The sequence below is a fragment of the Herpailurus yagouaroundi genome, unplaced genomic scaffold (genome assembly GCF_014898765.1).
Source record: "Herpailurus yagouaroundi ecotype Mexico unplaced genomic scaffold, PumYag 100, whole genome shotgun sequence".
Taxonomy (NCBI): Eukaryota; Metazoa; Chordata; class Mammalia; order Carnivora; family Felidae; genus Herpailurus; species Herpailurus yagouaroundi.
The window spans coordinates 32,178,351-32,199,242 of record NW_024412391.1 but is presented as its reverse complement, the minus strand read 5'-3'; the positions used below and the strand labels follow the sequence as shown (position 1 = coordinate 32,199,242).

At 38.5% G+C, this 20,892-nt stretch overlaps 1 protein-coding gene across 7 annotated transcripts in view; it reads right to left on the bottom strand.

Annotated features, from left to right (window-relative positions):
* DOCK4 (dedicator of cytokinesis 4) overlaps nucleotides 1-20,892 on the bottom strand; it is a 436,196-nt gene that overhangs the window by 99,217 nt on the left and 316,087 nt on the right. For all 7 annotated transcript variants that reach the window (XM_040472219.1, XM_040472215.1, XM_040472222.1 and 4 more), the window contains exons 24-25: nucleotides 16,580-16,707; nucleotides 13,879-14,013 (exon numbers count right to left, since the gene is read on the bottom strand). In XM_040472219.1, the coding sequence (XP_040328153.1) occupies nucleotides 13,879-14,013; nucleotides 16,580-16,707 (263 nt within the window). The remainder of the gene's footprint in view (nucleotides 1-13,878; nucleotides 14,014-16,579; nucleotides 16,708-20,892) is intronic.

Here is a 20,892-nt window from a genome sequence, read left to right as displayed (position 1 = left end):
GTAGGACTGGTTCAATATCCACAAAACAACTAACGTGACTCATCACATCAATAAAAGAAAGGACAAGAACCATATGATCCTCTCAATAGATGCAGAGAAAGCACTTGACAAAATACAGCATCCTTTCTTGAAAAAAACCCTCAAGAAAGTAGGGACAGAAGGATCATACCTCAAGATCATAAAAGCCATATATGAACAACCCAAAGTTAATAACATCCTCAATGGGGAAAAACTGAGAGCTTTCCCCCTAAGGTCAGGAACAAGACAGGGATGTCCACTCTCACCACTGTTATTCAACACAGTATTGGAAATCTTAGCCTCTGCAATCGGACAACACAAAGAAATAAAAGGCATCCAAATCGGCCGGGAGGAGGTCAAACTTTCACTCTTCGCAGATGACATGATACTCTATATGGAAAACCCAAAAGATTCCACCAAAAAACTGCTACTAGATCTGATCCATGAATTCAGCAAAGTTGCAGGATATAAAATCAACGCACAGAAATTGGTTGCATTCCTATACACCAACAATGAAGCAACAGAAAGAGAAATCAAGGAATCGATCCCATTTAAAATTGCACCAAAAAACATAAAATACCTAGGAATAATTTTAACCAAAGAGGTGAAAGATCTATACACTGAAAGCTATAGAAAGCTTATGAAAGAAATTGAAGAAGACACCAAAAAATGGAAAAATATTCCATGCTCCTGGATAGGAAGAAGAAATATTGTTAAAATGTTGATACTACCCAAAGCAATCTACATATATAACGCAATCTCTATCAAAATAACACCAGCATTCTTCACAGAGCTAGAAAAAATAACCTAAAATTTGTATAGAAACAGAAAAGACCCTGAATGGCCAAAGCAATCTTGAAAAAGAAAACCAAGGCAGGAGGCATCACAATCCCGGACTTCAAGCTATACTAGAAAGCTGTAATCATCAAGACAGTATGGTACTGGCACAAGAACAGCCACTCATATCAATGGAACAGAATAGAGAACCCAGAAATGGACCCACAAATGTATGGCCAACTAATCTTTGACAAAGCAGGAAAGAATATCCAATAGAATAAAGACAGTCTCTTCAGCAAGTGGTGCTGGGAAAACTGGACAGCAACATGCAGAAGAATGAACATGGACCACTTTCTTACACCATACACAAAAATAAACTCAAAATGGATGAAAGACCTAAATGTAAGACAGGACGCCATCAAAATCCTCGAGGAGAAAGCAAGCAAAAACCTTTGACCTTGGCCGCAGCAACTTCTTACTCAACACATCTCTGGAGGCAAGGGAAACAAAAGCAAAAATGAACTACTGGGACCTCATCAAAATAAAAAGCTTCTGCACAGAGAAGGAAACAATCAGCAAAACTAAAAGGCAACTGACAGAATGGGAGCAGATATTTGCAAACAACATATCAGATACAAGGTTAGTATCCAAAATCTATAAAGAACTGATCAAACTCACACCAAAAAAACAAATAATCCAGTGAGGAAACGTACAAAAGACATGAATAGGCACTTCTCTAAAGAAGACATCCAGATGGCCAACCAACACATGAAAAAGTGCTCAATGTCACTCATTATCAGGGAAATACAAATCAAAACCACAATGAAATACCACCTCACACCTGTCAGAATGGCTAACATTAACAACTCAGGCAACAACAGATGTTGGCAAGGATGCAGAGAAAGAGGGTCTCTTTTGCACTGCTGGTGGGAATGCAAACTGGTGCAGGTACTCTAGAAAACAGTCTGGAGGTCCCTCAAAAAATTAAAAATAGAACTACCCTACAACCCAGCAATTGCACTACTAGGTATTTATCTAAAGGATACAGGTGTGCTGTTTCGAAGGGACACATGCACCCCAATGTTTATAACAGCACTATCAACAATAGCCAAAGTATGGAAAGAGCCCAAATGTCCATCGATGGATGAATGGATAAAGAAGATGTGGTATATATATATATATATATATATATATATACACACACACACACACACACACACACACACACACACACACACAATGGAGTATTACTTGGCAATCAAAAAGAATGAAATCTTGCCATTTGCAACTATGTGGATGGAACTGGAGGGTATTATGCTAAGTGAAATTAGTCAGAGAAAGACAAAAATCATATGATTTCCCTCATATGAGGACTTTAAGAGACAAAACAGATGAACATAAGGGAAGGGAAACAAAAATAATATAAAAACAGGGAGGGGAACAAAACAGAAGAGACTCATAAATATGGAGAACAAACAGAGGGTCACTGGAGGGGGCGTGGGAAGGGGAATAGGCTAAATGGGTAAGGAGTATTAAGGATTCTACTCCTGAAATAATTGTTGTACTATATGCTAATTTTGGTGTAAATTTTAAAAAATAAAATTAAAAAATAAAAAAGAAATAATACAAGCTAGAAGACCATAGAGTAACACCTTTAGAGTACTGAAAGAACAAAAACAACTATCAATAGAGAACTTTTTACTCACCAAAAATCTTTCAAAAAGAAAGACAAAACAAAGACTTTTCAGAAGCTTAAACCATTCCCTACTTCTATCAACGCTGCACTAAAGGTTCTAGCCAGTGCTATAAAGCAAGAATGAGTAATAAGGCATATAGAGTGGAAAGGAATAAAAAAATGGACAGAGAAAATGCTATTGAATCTATAAAAGCCACTATAACTACTTAAGTGAATTAATCAATGTCTGAGAATACAGGATCATAATTTTACCAAAACCAATTTTACTTCTATGTATGAGAAATGAGTCATCAGAAACTGAAATTTAACATAACATAATTTATAATACCACTGAAACACAGAAGTACTTAGTCATATATATGATAAAAGTATGGTAAGATCTGCACACTGAAAATCATAAAATACTGATAAGAAAAATTAAAGACCACCTAAATAAATACAAAGATATACTATGTTCATGGATTGCGAGGTTTAATATTGTTCAAATATGGATTCTCATCGAATTGATAAAAAGATTCAGTATAATCCCAATCAATACCACAGTGGGCCTTTAGAAAGTGACAAGCTGATTTTAAAATTCATATGGAAATGCAAAGAACTTGAAATAGTCACAACACCTTACAAAAAGAATAAAGTTGAAGGACTTATACTAGTTGACTTCAAAACTTATTATAAAGCTATGGTAGTCAGGATGTTGTGAAACTCAAATAATTATATTGAGGGAAAGAAGTCAAAATGCCACATTCCCCTGCAAAAACAACAATGACTATGTAATGTAGGATTCCGTTCATAAAATTCCAGAAATGCAAACTTATCTGTAGTAACAGAAAGGTCAGTGGTTGCCTGGGGATGAGGTAGTATGGAGAAGCAAGATGGAGGAAATAAAGAGGGGTACCATGAAACTTTTGAGAGTGATGGGCATGTCAATTATATTGATTGTGATAATGGTTTACAAGTATAATATATATCAAAACTTATCAAATTATATACTTTAAACATGTACTTTTTTTAATGTCAACTACACCTTAATAAAACTTAAAAAAGACATTATGACAACACTATCATTTATGGAATGGCACTATGTATAGGTTTGATTACACTATCAAATGCATTCCCTACTAGACCCTTGTTGCCTTGTTGGGTGAACACTATTAATTTTATTTTACATTAAGATCTGCTAAGGTTAAGATATTTATCCCAGGTTTCATGGTGAGAAAATGGTGAAACTGGGATATGAACCCAAGTATCTCTGGTTCTTATTCCTACTGCTCAGACTGATTTGATTTTACAGAGATAAGGTACCCAAGTTTGAGGTTATATTTCAAATATAAATAGACATATAAGAATCTGTCAGTTGATAACCAGTGTCCAATGTTTTAACCTATTAAATCTCAACTTAAAAATGCAAATCTAGGTAGTAGAAACCCATTTAATTTCTTATCTCTTAGTTTTTCTACATCCTACCTACACTATCTCTAATATAGCTACTAGAGTAATACCTTTAAAATGTTTATTCCTAAAACATTTATTCCTAACACATACCATCCTGTGAATAGTAATATACCTTGAAGTTGAAAGAATTACATATAGGTGCAATAATTTTAGTAATAAGAAGAGAAATTATTCAAAAAATAAGACTTTATTTAAGTCTTTATAGTCAGTGTACACAGGAACACTTCTGTGAATACAGGTCAGTATCTACATATATCACATCTGGTGCAGACTGCAAACAGCTTACCCTGGTATCTGATCTGTGGCACATTTACGATGTGTTGTTAACCTCAACATCTACTGTGCAATGTCATTTTATTCATCCATTTAATCTATTTAGGAACTCCAAGCACATTTAACCTGTAAGAAGCCTTGGTGTCCACTGGCCACAGCAACATTTTTCTAGGTATATCTCCTAAGGTAAGGGAAAAAAAAGCTAAATAAACTATTGGGGGAGGGGTGCCTGGGTGGTTCAGTTGGTTAAGTATCAGGCTCTTGATTTCAGCTCAGGTCATGTCATGACCTCATGGTTCATCAATTTGAGTCCTGCACTGGGTTCTGTGCTGGCTGACAGCATGGAGCCTCCTTGGGACTCTCTCTCTCTCTCTCTCCTTCTCTCTCTGCCCCTCCCCTGCTCTCTCTCTGTCAAAAATAAATAAATAATCATTTAAAAAATAATATATTTAAAAAAGTAAATTACTGGGACTACATCAAAATAAAATGCTTTTGTAAAACAAAGGAAACCATCAATAGAACAAAAAGACAACATATTGAATGGAAGAAGATATTTGCAAATGATATACCCAACAAGGCATTTAATTAACATCCAAAATATAAAAATAACACCAAAAAACCCCTAAACAGTGTGGTTTAAAAACAGGCAGAGAACCTGAATAAACATTTTTCCAAGAAGACATACAGATGGCCAATGAGTTCATGAAAAGATTCTCCACATCACTCATCATCAGGAAAATGCAAATCAAAGCCACAATAAGATATCGCTTCACACCTGTTTGAATGCCTAAAATCCAAAAGACAAGAAACAACAAGTGCTGGAGAGGAGGTGGAGGAAAAGGAACCCTCATGTAGTGTTGGTGGGAATGGATATTGGTACAGCCATTGTGGAAAACAGTATGGAGGTTCCTCAAAAATTAAAAACAGAAAGACCATATGACTCAGTAATTCCACTATCGGGTATTTTCCCAAAGAAAATGAAACACCAATTCGAAAGGATATAGGTACCCTTGTGTTTACTGCAGCATTATTTACAATTTACAATAGTCAAGACATGGAGGCAATGTAAGTGTCTATTGATGGACCAATGGATAAGGAAAATGTGGTATATTATGCAACCTTAAAAAAGGGTGATTGTGCCATTTGAGACAACATGGATGGCCCTAGAGGTTATTATCGTAAATGAAAGAAGCCACACTGAGGAAGAGAAATACCGTATGATTTCACTTACAAATAGAATCTTTAAAACTTGAGTAAATACACAAAAAGCAGAATCAGACCTATAAATACAGAGAACTGAAGGCTGCCAGAGGGGGCAGGGGGTGAAAGGCTGGGCAAAATGGGTGAAGGGGAGAGGAAGATACAGGTCTCCAGTCATGGTATGAGTAAATCATAGGAGTAAAAGGCAGAGTATAAGGAATACAGTCAGTGATATTGTAAGAGTAATGGAATAGTACAGACGGTAGCTACCCTGGTATAAATCTGCCCAATCACCAAGTTGTACATCTGAAACAAACCTATGTGTATTGACCATACTCAGAAAAAAAGCTTAGATGTCCAATATCTTACATACTTTTGTCCATAATGTGATTTTTTGTTTTTAAAATATTTGAAGTATCTGTCTGAAAACCCAAGCGTCAACAATTTGTTAAAATGATAAATAAAAACCAATGTTAGCCAACATCAGGATGCTGGGAATTATTCACGTATAAATTGGCTTTAAAACTCTATGTGTCTCAGTGGCTTATGTCTACCTTATTTACATTGAGTACAAAGGATATTTCTATTAATAATTGTGAATAACAAGAGTATTAGAGGGCTACAACAATAGTCTTCATGAAATCTTCTATTATACCTATGCACTATTTTTTTCCAGAAATTTCTTACTCAATTCTCCTGAAAATCTTCCCATCTCCTGACCACATGCCCACAGGGCATGAAAACTTCAGCTAAGTCCATCAGAGTATCTTTCTTAGACATGGCCTATGCTGAGTTGGGTCACTTGCACTACAGATGGTGCTAAACCAAATTATGTGCAAAGAAAAGAAGCATTTATAAATTGTAAGGAACCCTAGAGTCCAATTACTTGAGGGTGTGAGCAAATGGCCATGTATACTGCTTTATAAAATCTGCTTCCACATACAACTAGATTTTTGAAAAGAACCAATTACAATGGTGTTTTTTTTCTTTCCAGTAAGAGAAAGCATTTTAAAGTTTCAAGAACAGTTGGTAGAAGAACAAAAAGTACAATCCTTTTAAACAGTAAAAATAAGGCTCCTGTTATCTCGAATTATGATACAGCAGAAGCCAGTCCTCCTGTTCGCGTCGTGGGGGGGCAGCGTGACAGCTAAGCTACTTGGAAGAGAACTGAACACTTCACCACGGCACGCTGTGGGACCTGCCTTTACCCACAGTACGTCCACTTATTGTGGGCACTTTTGCTGCGAAGACTGAAAAGTGTTCAATGTAGGACTGCCATGTAAACACACCCTATTATTCAGAGAGCCATGTTCTCCAGGAGAAAATGGTGAAGAAACAAAGTCCTCCGTGCCCACAGAGAACTGACCCTGTGAATGACCAGCTCGTGTGTCTCACCACAGAATTACTTATAATAGCATTACCTATAACACCCTCATTATTCAACATTACTTATAATAGCATTACCTATAACACCCTCATTATTCAGCAGTAATAATAACACTACTGTGACTATTGTTGCCACCACAGTAACTAATGGCACGTTTACTGATACTGTTTAAACAGTTAACAGATCTGATGAAATCCTCACACTAACTTTAAGAAATGTGCAATGATTTTGTTTTAAAGATAAGGTAACAGAAGTGGAGAGGTATTAGTAAGTTGCCCAAGAGCACGCAGGGGATGAAGTGGCAAAGTAGGATTCACATCAGATCGGCTGAGTACCCTCAAAAAAACGTCTTCAGGCATAAAATCAAAGGTGCTAAATAATTAAAGTGCAGGTTTCCTAGCAAATCTCAATCGACATACCTTGAGAGAGTTTGGGTTTTTTTGGAAAGTGGAGGGGGTGCTACATGGCGATGCTTGGGAAATTTCTCTTCACGTGAATTTCCTAAAATTTACAACAATGGATGATCATCCTGCCTGCTCTTCTCCCAACTGCATCTGCAAACTTGATTCAGGGCCTTCAAATCTCTTAATGCACACTGGTTATCACAATGTGAAGGCCTGAAGGTCATGCATATCCCAGAGAGATTTGTCACTGACAACCCAGCCTGAAGATACCAAACACTCTGAAAAGGTGTTTTATCTTTTGACCTCAGGCAGTCTTTATCCACCTTCAGAGTTTGCTCTGATTTTATTTGCTGGCTGGGCCATTACAATTTTAAAACCATGTTAGAGCTGTATTGCCAGGCAGCAGTTAAAATGTTGCCATCAAAACCATAATGAAGGAGAACTTTCTTCTGCTTTGGAGAAGATGGCGTGGATACACTTTTACCTGTCCCTCCTGCTAAGTGTGACTTTAAAAGCCTTGCTATCAGACTTTAGCCTCTACTACAAAGCTGTAATCATCAAGACAGCATGGTATTGGCACAAAAACAGACACATAGACCAATGGAATGGAGTAGAGACTCCAGAATTGGATCCACAAAAGTATGGCCAACTAATCTTTGACAAAGCAGGAAAGAACATCCAATGGAAAAAAGACAGTCTCTTTAAAAAATGGTGCTGGGAGAACTGGAAAGCAACATGCAGAAGAATGAAACCAGACCGCTTTCTTACACCATTCACAAAAATAAACTCAAAATGGATGAAAGACCTGAATGTGAGACAGGAAACCATCAAAACCCTAGAGAAGAAAGCAGGAAAAAACCTTTCTGATCTCAGCCGCAGAAATTTCTTACTTGACACATCCCCAAACGCAAGGGTGTTAAAAGCAAAATGAACTATTAGGACCTCATCAAGATGAAAAGCTTCTGCACTGCAAAGGAAACAATCAACAAAACTAAAAGGCAACCAACGGAATGGGAAAAGATATTTGCAAATGACATATCGGACAAAGTCCAGTATCCAAAATCTATAAAGAACCCACCAAACTCCACACCTGAAAAACAAATAATCCAGTGAAGAAATGGGCAGAAGACATGAATAGACACTTCTCTAAAGAAGACATCCAGATGGCCAACAGGCACATGAAAAGATGCTCAACGTTGCTCCTCATCAGGGAAATACAAATCAAAACCACACTCAGATACCACCTCACGCCAGTCAGAGTGGCTAAAATGGACAAATCAGGAGACTATAGATGCTGGCGAGGATGTGGAGAAACGAGAACCCTCTTGCACTGTTGGTGGGAATGCAAACTGGTGCAGCCGCTCTGGAAAACAGTGTGGAGGTTCCTCAAAAAATTAAAAATAGATCTACCCTATGACCCAGCAATAGCACTGCTAGGAATTTACCCAAGGGATACAGGAGTACTGATGCATAGGGGCACTTGTACCCCAATGTTTATAGCAGCACTCTCAACAATAGCCAAATTATGGAAAGAGCCTAAATGTCCATCCACTGATGAATGCATAAAGAAATTGTGGTTTATATACACAATGGAGTACTACGTGGCAATGAGAAAGAATGAAATATGGCCCTTTGTAGCAACATGGATGGAACTGGAGAGTGTGATGCTAAGTGAAATAAGCCATACAGAGAAGGACAGATACCATATGGTTTCACTCTTATGTGGATCCTGAGAAACTTAACAGAAACCCATGGGGGAGGGGAAGGAAAAAAAAAAGAGGTTAAAGTGGAAGAGAGCCAAAGCATAAGAGACTCTTAAAAACTGAGAACAAACTGAGGGTTGATGGGGGATGGGAGGGAGGGGAAGGTGGGTGATGGGCATTGAGGAGAGCACCTGTTGGGATGAGCACTGGGTGTTATATGGAAACCAATCTGATAGTAGATTTCATACTAAAATAAATAAATAAATAAAATTTTTAAAAACCTGAGAATAAACTAAGGGTTGATGGGGGGTGGGAGGGAGGGGAGGGTGGGTGATGGGCATTGAGGAGGGCACCTGTTGGGATGAGCACTGGGTATTGTATGGAAACCAATCTGACAATAAATTTCATTAAAAAAAAAATAAATAAAAAGCTTGCTATCACATATAAAACAGAAGAAGAGTCTGAAGGTGGAGAAAAGAGAGCAGTCTGACCAGGGACTTTGGGACCTGAGGGACATAATATTTAGTTCTCTGGGCTTTCTTTCTGTTTCAGATATCCCACACCTGGAGTTGGAGAAGCTGGCCACCCTGAAACACCAACAATTACAAACAAAAATCCCCCCAAAAAGCCTACACTCTTTGGCCAAAGGATCAGGAAAGGGGCAGTTTACCAGGACAAAACTTTCAGTCATAACTGGTCCAGTCCAGTTGAACACCATAAAAAACTGTGGCCTCACCCACAGCAATGCAGAGCTGAGACTGGCACTCTCACGAAGCTGTGCACAGGTGCCCTAATACCTCTCTGAGATAAAGCCAAATAGGGACCAGGTGCTTTCCCGCTCAATGGTCAGTGTTGAAGACAATATGGGGAATGTGAATTTCTATGTCAGGCCATAATGACACAACACCCACCCCCTTCTGCTGCCAAGTGGTATCCCATAAAGCCAGCTGAAACAATAAGTTTAAGTAAGATGCAGAGTCTTATAAAATCAAGATGTCCAGACTTCAGCTGAAAGTCACTTATCATAACAAGAACCAGGAAGATCTCAAATTGAATGAAAAAGGACTGAATCAGTGTCAACATTGAGATAAAAGAATGTTAGAATTATCTGGCACAGCTTATGCAACAATTAACTCAAAACGGTTCAAAGACTTAAATGTAAAATATAAAACTAAAACTTTTAGGAAGAAAACCTAGGAGATAAACTTTAGGATATAGGGCTAGATAAAATAATGCTTAGATTTGACATCACAAGAATGATCCATACAAGGAAAAACTGACCAAGTGAACTTCATCAATATTAAATTTTTTTTGCAGAAGACCTTGTTAAGAGGATGAGGAAACAAGCTATAGAAAGGGAAAAAATATAAACCACATTCTCAATAAAGGACTAGTATCTAAAATATACAAAGAACCCTCAAAATTCAACAGTCAAAAACAATCCAGTTAGAAAATCGGAAAAAGACATGAAGAAGCATTTCACAGAAGAGGATATATAGGAGACAAATGATTCTAAGAAAAAATGTTCAGCATCACTAGCCATTAGGGGAATACAAATTAAAATCACAGTAAGATATTACTACCTATCTAACAGAATACATCACCCAACAACAAAAAAATGGCAACACCAAATGTTGAAGAGGATGCTGAGAAATTGGATCATTCATACATTGCATATATGAGAATGTAAAATGATACCGTCACCATGGAAAACAGTTTGGCAGTTTCTTTAAATACCAAACATGCAACTACTATACAACTCAAGAACAATGCTTCTAGGAATTTATCCTAGAGAAACGAAGACTTATGTTTACATAAAAACCAGCACAGAAACATTTATAGCAGCTCTGTTCATAATAGCCAAAATGTGAAAACAACCCAGGTGTCCTTCACCTGAGCAATACTGAGCAATAATAAAGAACAAACCAAATATGCTTATATATTTATGTATTTATGTGTGTACACACATACACACACACATATATATATATACATATATATATATGTGTGTATATATATATATGTATATATATATATATGTATATATATACCTGGATGTATCTCCAGAGAATTATGTGGAGTTAGAAAAAAAGCCTATTACATGATTACATGTATAAATGATTATATTTATACAACATGCTGGAAATGCCAAAATTATAAAAATGGAGAAGATTTGTGATTATCAGGGTTAAGGAAGAGGTGGAAATGGGAAGGAAGTGGGTTTGGCTATAAAAAAGCAACATGAGGGATCTGTAGGGTGATGGAAATATTCTGTGTCTTGACTATATCAATGTCAATATCCTAGCTGTGATACTGTCCTATAGTTCTCTAAAATGTTACCATTGTGGAAACTGGGTAAAAGCTCTGTAATATTTCTTACAACTCTGTAATAATTCTTACAACTGCATGTGTATAAGTATCACAGAATAAAAAAGGTTAATGAAAAAAAAACATGAAAGAAGGGACACATGTCAGTCGGTTAAGTGTCTCTTGATTTTGGCTCAGGTCATGATCTCATGGTTTATGGGATTGAGCTCCATTTGGGGCTCTGCGCTGATGGCGTGGAGCCTGCATGGGATTCTCTTTCTCCCCCTCTCTCTCTGCCCCTCCCTGCACACACACAAGCACATACATGTGTACAAACTCTCTCTCAAAATAAACTGTAAAAAAAGAAACAACATGAAAGAACAAAATAAAAAAAATTCAATATAAAAAACCCCAAGCGGGGCACCTGGGTGGCGCAGTCGGTTAAGCGTCCGACTGCAGCCAGGTCACGATCTCGCGGTCCGTGAGTTCGAGCCCCGCGTCAGGCTCTGGGCTGATGGCTCAGAGCCTGGAGCCTGTTTTGGATTCTGTGTCTCCCTCTCTCTCTGCCCCTCCCCCGTTCATGCTCTGTCTCTCTCTGTCCCAAAAATAAATAAACGATGAAAAACAAACAAACAAACAAACAAAAAAAACCCCAAGCCAGGCGTCTGGGTAGCTCAGTCAGTTAAGTGGCCAACTTTGGCTCAGGTCATGATCATGCGATTCTGGAGTTGGAGCCCCCCGTCAGGCTCTGTGCTAACAGCTCAGAGCCTGGAGCCTGCTTTGGATTTGTGGGTATCCTTCTCTCACTGCCCCTTTCCTATTGTGTTCTGTCTCTCTCTCAAAATAAATAGACATTAAAAAAAAAACAAAACCCAAACCTTCAAACCAAAAATAAACTCCAGTAGTATTAAGCAACAACACGTTTTGAGCCTCTACTACGGACCAAGTAGTGCACTTGGTAATACACGAAGTAATACACTAAGCTAACGCGATGAGGTAGGTACTATTTTCCACATGAAACTGAGAAAACAATCACTTGCTCCTGTTTGTTTAAATGAGGCAGTACAGCTAGTGCATGTATTAGGAAGTTTTTCATACTATCTCAAACTTAGTTTGTTAAAAGAAAGAGTTTAACTTTATTTCCCAAACTCACAGCTTGGTTTCCTTAGGTGAATCTCAGCTCTGAAAGCAGAGAAAATAAAATTTAACGTAAGGTGGCCATCCTGAAACAGTCAGGAGAACTTGGTAGGAGAGTCAGGGCAGACTTTTCATCTTTTTAAGTAAAAGTAAAAATTAATTTCATCAAGGGCTAGGCAACAGTCTTAAGACAAGGTTCTATAATGGAGGATTTATAAAAATAATGGCTAAAAGCTGACATTTTTGTCAATATATATATGAAAACTACTGCATCTACTGCCATTTCTGATGTTTTGAAGACTATTCTTCATCAGACCTAAAAAAAAAAAAAACATTCTTGGTCAACTGAATTTGAGTTTTATTTATTTTTTTAATTTTATTTTTATTTTTATTTTTTTATTTTTTTTCTATATATGAAATTGTCAAATTGGTTTCCATACAACCCCCAGTGCTCATCCCAAAAGGTGCCCTCCTCAATACCCATCACCCATCCTTCCCTCCCTCCCACCCCCCATCAACCCTCAGTTCTCAGTTTTTAAGAGTCTCTTATGCTTTGGCTCTCTCCCACTCTAACTTCTTTTTTTTTTTTTTTTTTTCCTTCCCCACCCCCATGGGTTTCTGTTAAGTTTCTCAGGATCCACATAAGAGTGAAACCATATGGTATCTGTCTTTCTCTGTATGGCTTATTTCACTTAGCATAACATTCTCCAGTTCCATCCATGTTGCTACAAAGGGCCATATTTCATTCTTTCTCATTGCCCTGTAGTACTCCATTGTGTATATAAACCACAATTTCTTTATCCATTCATCAGTTGATGGACATTTAGGCTCTTTGCATAATTTGGCTATTGTTGAGAGTGCTGCTATAAACATTGGGGTGAATTTGAGTTTTAAATAGAAATCTATCCATCCATCCATCATCTCTATAGACACACACACATGAAAATATATACACATATACATAAGCTATCAAATAGGTTATTTCTTAATATTTTATAAATTATATTGTAGTGGACTCATAAAACAGTGAATACTGAAGGTTACTTAGAAATCACCAAGTCAAACTTTCTCATCTCATAGCTGAGGAAACTGAAGCCTCCCCAAATTAAGATCCTTACTATTCACAGTGTAAAATCCAGAATTAAAACTCAGGATCCCTGATTCCTGTTCCTCGATTTCACTATTCTTACTTCCTCAAGCAATTTGATGGATGAAAAGAGAATGAAACATCAAGGGGACTGGGGACACAGAATCACAGGGCAATTTAAATTGGTCAAAGTGAGAGCTATCAACAAATTTGGTTTTCTGAAATTAAACATATTTTAATCCATGATCTTTTCACAAACAATGCTTCTTATTCCCTGGCAAAATGAAAACAGCCTCATCTATATTTGAAATGCACACAGGACACTCCCCCAAGGCAAGATCTCCCAGATTCCTATTGTAACCCACCCTCAAAGGGACTGAAGCCTTTACACGCACAACTATGTTCTGTTCCATGTGCCATTTGCTTTAGGATCTTACAGTGACATCCTGGAACTGGAGCCGCATCGCGGAGCCAGATGACTGAGGTCGACTGGTGATCTCCAATATGGTTCTCAGCAAGATGTCCAGCAGGCTGGCCACTATCACATCGATTTCCTCCAACACAGATTTTTCCTTAAAAGAAAGAAATAAGGAGTTCAGGCAATTGTGGCTGAATATGTGTATTAATCTCTCTGTAACGGAAAAGGGGGGAAAAACCATCAAAAAGAGAACTGGATAACTTGACAGACCTGGACCTCACCTATATCACGTTAGTAAATGGCCTTCTTCTATAGAAAACAAAGGCACAGAGAACTTAACAGCTTACCCAAGAGTACCCAGCTAGGCTGTGCATTGGTGCCTGAGTGGTGCCAATGACAAGGTGGGGTGATGTCCTGGAAAGCATCAAACTACTCCAGAGCACTAGCTGTGCACTAACACAGTGTGTGATGTGGCCAAGTCAGATGCCTTTCTGGGTCTGATTCCTCACTGAAAGTCTCTCTTGGTTCCCCAAGTCCTTAATTCTTTTTATTTCAGACTGTGCTTACATACACTCTTTTTTTTTTTTTTTTTTATATATGAAATTTATTGTCAAACTGGTTTCCATACAACACCCAGTGCTCATCCCAAAAGGTGCCCTCCTCAATACCCATCACCCACCCTCTCCTCCCTCCCACCCCCCATCAACCCTCAGTTTGCTCTCAGTTCTCAACAGTCTCTTATGCTTTGGCTCTCTCCCACTCTAACCTCTTTTTTTTTTTTTTTCCCTTCCCCTCCCCCATGGGTTCCTGTTAAGTTTCTCAGGATCCACATAAGAGTGAAACCATATGGTATCTGTCTTTCTCTGTATGGCTTATTTCACTTAGCACCACACTCTCCAGTTCCATCCACGTTGCTACAAAAGGCCATATTTCATTTTTTCTCATTGCCACGTAGTATTCCATAGTACATACACTCTTCTTGAGCTGCATAGTTATTTTCTAAAACTCTAAGTTCAAACAACTATTCCTATACAAATGATTTTTAAAAAGCTCTACAGGTGTAGACTGTACAACATTCAGTACAGATGAATACCATGAGCTCCAGACTGAATCTCATGTCAATGGCCATGGTGGACTGCTTCCCTAAAGGAGAATTAATACTATCCAAGCCCCCAGGACTTGAGAGAGAAACCCAAGTTGCTCTTCTCTGACTGTATGCAGTGGAATTGGATTCTGATTACAACTGCACAAGACAAAACTCTGTATACTCAGGCTCTCTACCGAGGAGACTGTCTTCCAAACACACAAACAAAAACTTTTACAAAGTGTGAATCTGAAAGAGCTTTTTGGCCACGGTTTTATGATAAACTTTCTTACACTTCTGATAAAACTACCATAGTTTCCCCTCCAGGGCAGAGTTTCTGTTCTGAATTCCTTATCAGATAAGTCCAAAAGCTGACTGCAACTTCCAAACTGAAGTAGACAGGAGAAATTAAAAAACATCTTTTCCACTACTGCTGATACTTGTTTTCAGTTTTCTGCAGTGAACTATCTCACTTAGCAGAATTACGGTTTATAAAAACATTCTAACTAGGCACAGCATAGCTATTCTTTACTGAATGACATAGAAAAGTTTTAAAGCAAAACTATCATTCTCTCCCTGTTGTCACTCTTCGACCCGGTCCCAGATCACCCTTGGGGCCTGGGATCACGGGGATGTGGAAAAATCAGTCGTCCCTCCCCATGCAGATCTTATTACACTTTTATACACAGAGTTTCCGCCCTTCTCCTCTCAAGTGTCAACTTTGTTCCCACAGTGCAGGGGCCCTCTCTCAATTACGTCCACTGGGGTCCCAAGCCAGCTCACTGCTGAGCCCTTCAGAAGGTGATCCTAGGTAAGAGAGACAACAATGGGGAAACTATATAGTGTATGGCAGGGAGGCAGAGGCACAGGAGTCTCAGCACTGCTCTGTACAAGCTGTCAAAGATGAGCAAATGCCAATTCACGGCTGCAGGCTGACAGAACTAGAACAGGACACCCTTTCCATGTGGATTTCACATCAGTCCCATGAGCCATGAACACGAGTATCCAAAGAACTGTCCTCATTTCTAAGTAAGCATGTGATTTTTTGCTATTTGCCCTGTATCTTCTAATGCAACTATACAGCACCAAGAGTCAGGTACATCCACAGGAATTCCCAAAGCCCTTGACAATTCAGTATTATTGTTGGGGCTGGGTAATGACTGTAGTGCAAGACATCCTTGGTCTCCTGGGCCCTTCCTCTGCTTCTACGATTTCTGTGGGACCCAAGGGCCATGGGCCCAAGGGCCATGGCCAAGCTCTGAGCATTACCATGCAGCCTTCCACAGAATGGGCCCCAAAAGACTTCACTTTACAGGCAGTAATTTATTCTTGCCACAGAGTATTCATCATATCAAGATTAAAGACACATGTGGGAGGCTTTGAGATTTCTAATTTTTCTCACTGGGTATTCAGTTCTTTCTTGAAATACAAGTTGAGGAGGTTATTTGGGGTTACAGCAATCTCACAAGGTTACAAAAAATATTTCAGAAGAATAGCAAAATGTCCAACCCAGCTGGAAATAAAAGTGAGAGTCTCAGAGGGTTAGTCTTCAGTGTGGTTTCTCTGAAAACTTGAGAGTTTTTATTTCCAGAAGCCATTTGATGGGAACTACATACTATGATCTGTATTTACTCACTGAGCTATTTTTCTTGATGAGACAAAATACGTTGCTAAGGATTCGTGCACACATGATCAGGTCCTTCTGTTCTTGCAGGTGCATGTGGAGGTGATGTAATACGACAGGCAGGAGAATGTACCTGGAATCTGGAGAGAACAGAAGCATTAGTGTCACATCTATGGAGGCCCACGCCAACCTTGTACACACCCATACCTACTCTAACTGTACTGGTTAAACGATTAACACATAGTGAAAAGCTACATAATTGGTATTGGAAAAAAAGTAGTCTGTTTCCCTAATCCATGATTCCTGCACTCAAGAAGTCTTTGACTCTTATACTGAAAACAGGTTATTTTTTTAAATTGTCTGTTTTACCTCCAAATATCTAAATGGCATGCTTATCTGGCCATTTTCTGATTTTTCATTGAGACTGACCATCCAGTGACTTCTTACTATAGTAGGTGAAAATTTAGCTTTTCTTACCCTCTTGTCTTCTCCCCAGTCTCGGAAAAAAAATTTTTTTTTGTCACAATTTCTGGCTAAATTAACATTTTGCATTTGCTGCCATTCTGATTTCCAGTGCTTTGCACATGACCAAGTTTTTGTTTTACTTTTGTTTATCTCTCTTTAAAAGCTTTCAGGAAATTATTCCTGGTAATTCAAATTTTCATGACCACGTGCCTTGCTTTGGCCGTTGAAACCTACAAAAACTCATGTCCTGCAGCGCTGGGATCTTGCCTTGAAGTACTTCCAGCATTATTTCCTTTTCTCTATTTCTTCTGTCCTCAGTCTGGAACTCTGACTACACTGACATCACAAATCTCTTAAAATATCTTCTTTTCTTGATTTTTTTTTCCATCTTTTTGCCCAACTTCTTTATCTTCCAACTCTTCTATTCAATTTTCTTGTTTTTGCTACCCTATATTTAATCTCCAAGAGTTCGTTCTTATTTCCACCTGGGCCACCACACAGCTCCTTGTGCTCAGAAGGGCCCCACACTTGGTTTCATGCTCGGCTGCTCCCATGATGAAATTCCCAATAATTTTCAAAGAGGTATTGCATTTTTATTATGCAGCCTTTCCTGTTTATTATTCCTTCTTTATTTCTTTTTACAGAAGGTTTCATTCTTGTTTCACGGATGCACTATTTTCTCTTTCTGGGTTGGGAGACAATTTTGTGATTTCTTTTTCTCCTTCAATTATCTTTTTCTTTCAAGTTCTTTTTTCTGTTTCTTCATTTTGGCCTCTGCTTTCACATTTAAGGTTTTCGTACAGTATCTGTTGATTGTTGTCTGTCTTTACAAGCAAGTCACTAACATGCTAACTGGGTGGGGGGGACCCACAACAGTGCCTCGGCAAGCTTGTAAACTGGTGAAGCTTCACAGCAAGGAGGGAAGGCATCCAGATGTTTCATCAGGGGACCCTCAAATTTCAGAATCCAAGATGCCTTTTCTTGGGCTTGTCAGTTTCTCTGCAGAGGAATCTGCCAAACTCCTCTCTGGGGAGCATGAAACCATCATCTTCTACTAACTTGAAATCAGGAAAAGAAAGGGCAGGTGAGGGTCTCTTTGTTTAATTGTGAGGCCCTGTTTATGGTGTGGAGCCTCATTCTCAAATTTAGCAGGCTCTGAACTCCTGAATCTAGGCACATCTCATTCACTTTCTTTAGAGGGTAAGCTTTCCATTTTTGGCTAAATTGACTATTCTGTCTAAGGACTTTTTATTCAATTTTTTTATTTCTAGCACCCTTAATTTTCAGATACCTTGTATTTTCTTTTTATTTTTCTTCGTTTTTTGTAGTTTATTTATTTATTTTTCATAATCTCTGTATCCAACATGGGGCTCGAACTCACGACCTTGAGATCATGAGTCACCTGCTCTTCTGACTAAGCCAGTCAGGTGCTCCTGAACACCTGCTATTTTCAATTCTTGATCCTTTCTGAAACAGCTCCGCGCCGTCTGCGGATCTGTAGTGTAAACTAGCCTGTTCTTGGCACCACTCCAACAACACACACCTGTGTGCATCAGCCTTCTCTCGTCTGCTGTCAGCTGCCACTCATCTTTGTTAAAACTGTTGAGATTTATGCCTTGTCATCTCTTCTCCCAGGCTCATAAACTTGGGAGATTACACATTTAAAAAAAAATTCCTTGGGGCACCTGGGTGGCTCAGTTGGTTAAGCAGCCGACTTTAGCTCAGGTCATGATCTTGTGGTCCGTGAGTTTGAGCCCCGTGTCGGGCTCTGTGCTGACAGCTCAGAGCCTGGAGCGTGCTTCGGATTCTGTGTCTCCTTCTCTCTCTGCCCCTCCCCTGCTCACACTCTGTTTCTCTCTCAAAAATAAATAAACATTAAAAAAATTAAAAAAAATTCCCTTACCGACCACAGATACAAAAATCCTTTTCACACCTTTGGCAAATCATTTCTAGCAATATGTAAAATACATATTATTACTTCACAACCAGGTAGTGTTTATCTTAAAAGCAAGGTTTGTTAAACATCTGAAAATCATACTTGTATACTTTCACCAGGGAAGAAAAGTAAGTACAGTCGATTCTTGTTATTCATGGTAGTTTTAAGTTGGAACAAGTCACTGGAAAACCATGAAATGGCAAATAACGAATCATTTCTCCTAGGGGAAGTATATGTGTGTATAATATAGGATGCATATCCCACATAGGTAACAATATTAAATCCTAAAAACAACTCATCCAGGTAGATTCTATTTTCTTTATTTGATAAAAGAGAACACAAGGTTTAGAGGTGCTAAGTGACTTGCCTGAGGCTACCCCACGAAGAAGGGCCAGAGTTGGGATTCAAACTCTAGCAGCTGGCCCCGGAGATGAGCTTCTTGCACTGCGCTGCACTGCCCCCTACTGCTCCATTCTCTAGTTAGAGGAGCATGAGAGTGGAAGGGAATGCAGAGCATTGCAGTGTTTGAGCTCAGCTGGGAATCTGTGTATTCTGCTACTCAAATATTTTCACTGCTTTGTGCAAGTCCACGAATGAACGTGAGAGGGTCACAAGTATTGATTTTGAGGTCACAAACACATTTTAATAAGGAAATCCACAAATAAAGAATTTTGACTGTGTAAGGATCATTTCTCTATCAATTGGAAGTCTTATATTTATCCCTAATTTGTCATTAAATAAGTATTTGAAACAGTAACGTAACTGACTTATGCAGTATATATTTCAATCTTTTGAAAAAGTAACAAGTATGCTTATTGTCCTGAGTGTTTACTTTTTTTTTTTTTTAACGTTTATTTATTTTTGAGACAGAGAGAGACAGAGCATGAACGGGGGAGGGTCAGAGAGAGGGAGACACAGAATCGGAAGCAGGCTCCAGGCTCTGAGCCATCAGCCCAGAGCCCGACGCGGGGCTCGAACTCACGGACCGCAAGATCGTGACCTGAGCCGAAGTCGGCCGCTCAACCGACTGAGCCACCCAGGCACCCCGAGTGTTTACTTTTCAACAGGATGTCATAAGCAAAAAACTATTGTTAAGACTGTAATTGTCATATTATTTATGGATATGCCCACTTGCAAATGCCCTAGCTCCTTTCCCTGATCTGCTTGATTTTCTTTTTCTTTTTTAATTTTTTTAAATGTTTATTTTAGAGAGAGAGAGAGAGAGAGAGAGAGACAGAGACAGAGTGTGAGTGGCGGAGGGGTGAGAGAGAGGGAGACAAAGAATTTGAAGCAGGCTCCAGGCTCTGAGCTGTCAGCACAAAGCCAGACGTGGGACTTGAACTCACAAACTGCAAGATCGTGACCTGAGCCAAAGTCAGATGCTTAACCGACTGAGCCACCCAGGTGCCCTGATCGTCTTGGTTTTCTAAATGATGTCACCTCTGCAGCAATTTAGAAAGATTATTCCTGATTTATTAAAACTCATGTATCTTATAAATAGTTGCATAAATAATTCAACTTAATTCAAGAAACAATGGACAACCTAAATAACTCTATACTTAATAAATAAATTGAACTTATAGATCAGAAACTTCCCACAAGAAAAATTCCAGGCCCAGATGGCTTCTATGAATTCTATAAAGCATTATGGAAAAAAATCAAATCAAAGTCTACAAAAATTCTCCCAGAAAATAAACAGGAACACAACTAACTCTTTGAGGCCAGTATTACTGATGCCAAAATTAGTCAAAGATATTACAAGAAAACTATAGATTGCTATCTCTCATGAACATAGATGCAAAAATCTTTGTAAAATTTTAGCAAAATAAATCTAGTTATATATATATATATATATATATATATATATATATATATATATATAAACACTATGATCAAATAGGATTTATCATTAAGGCAAATTTGG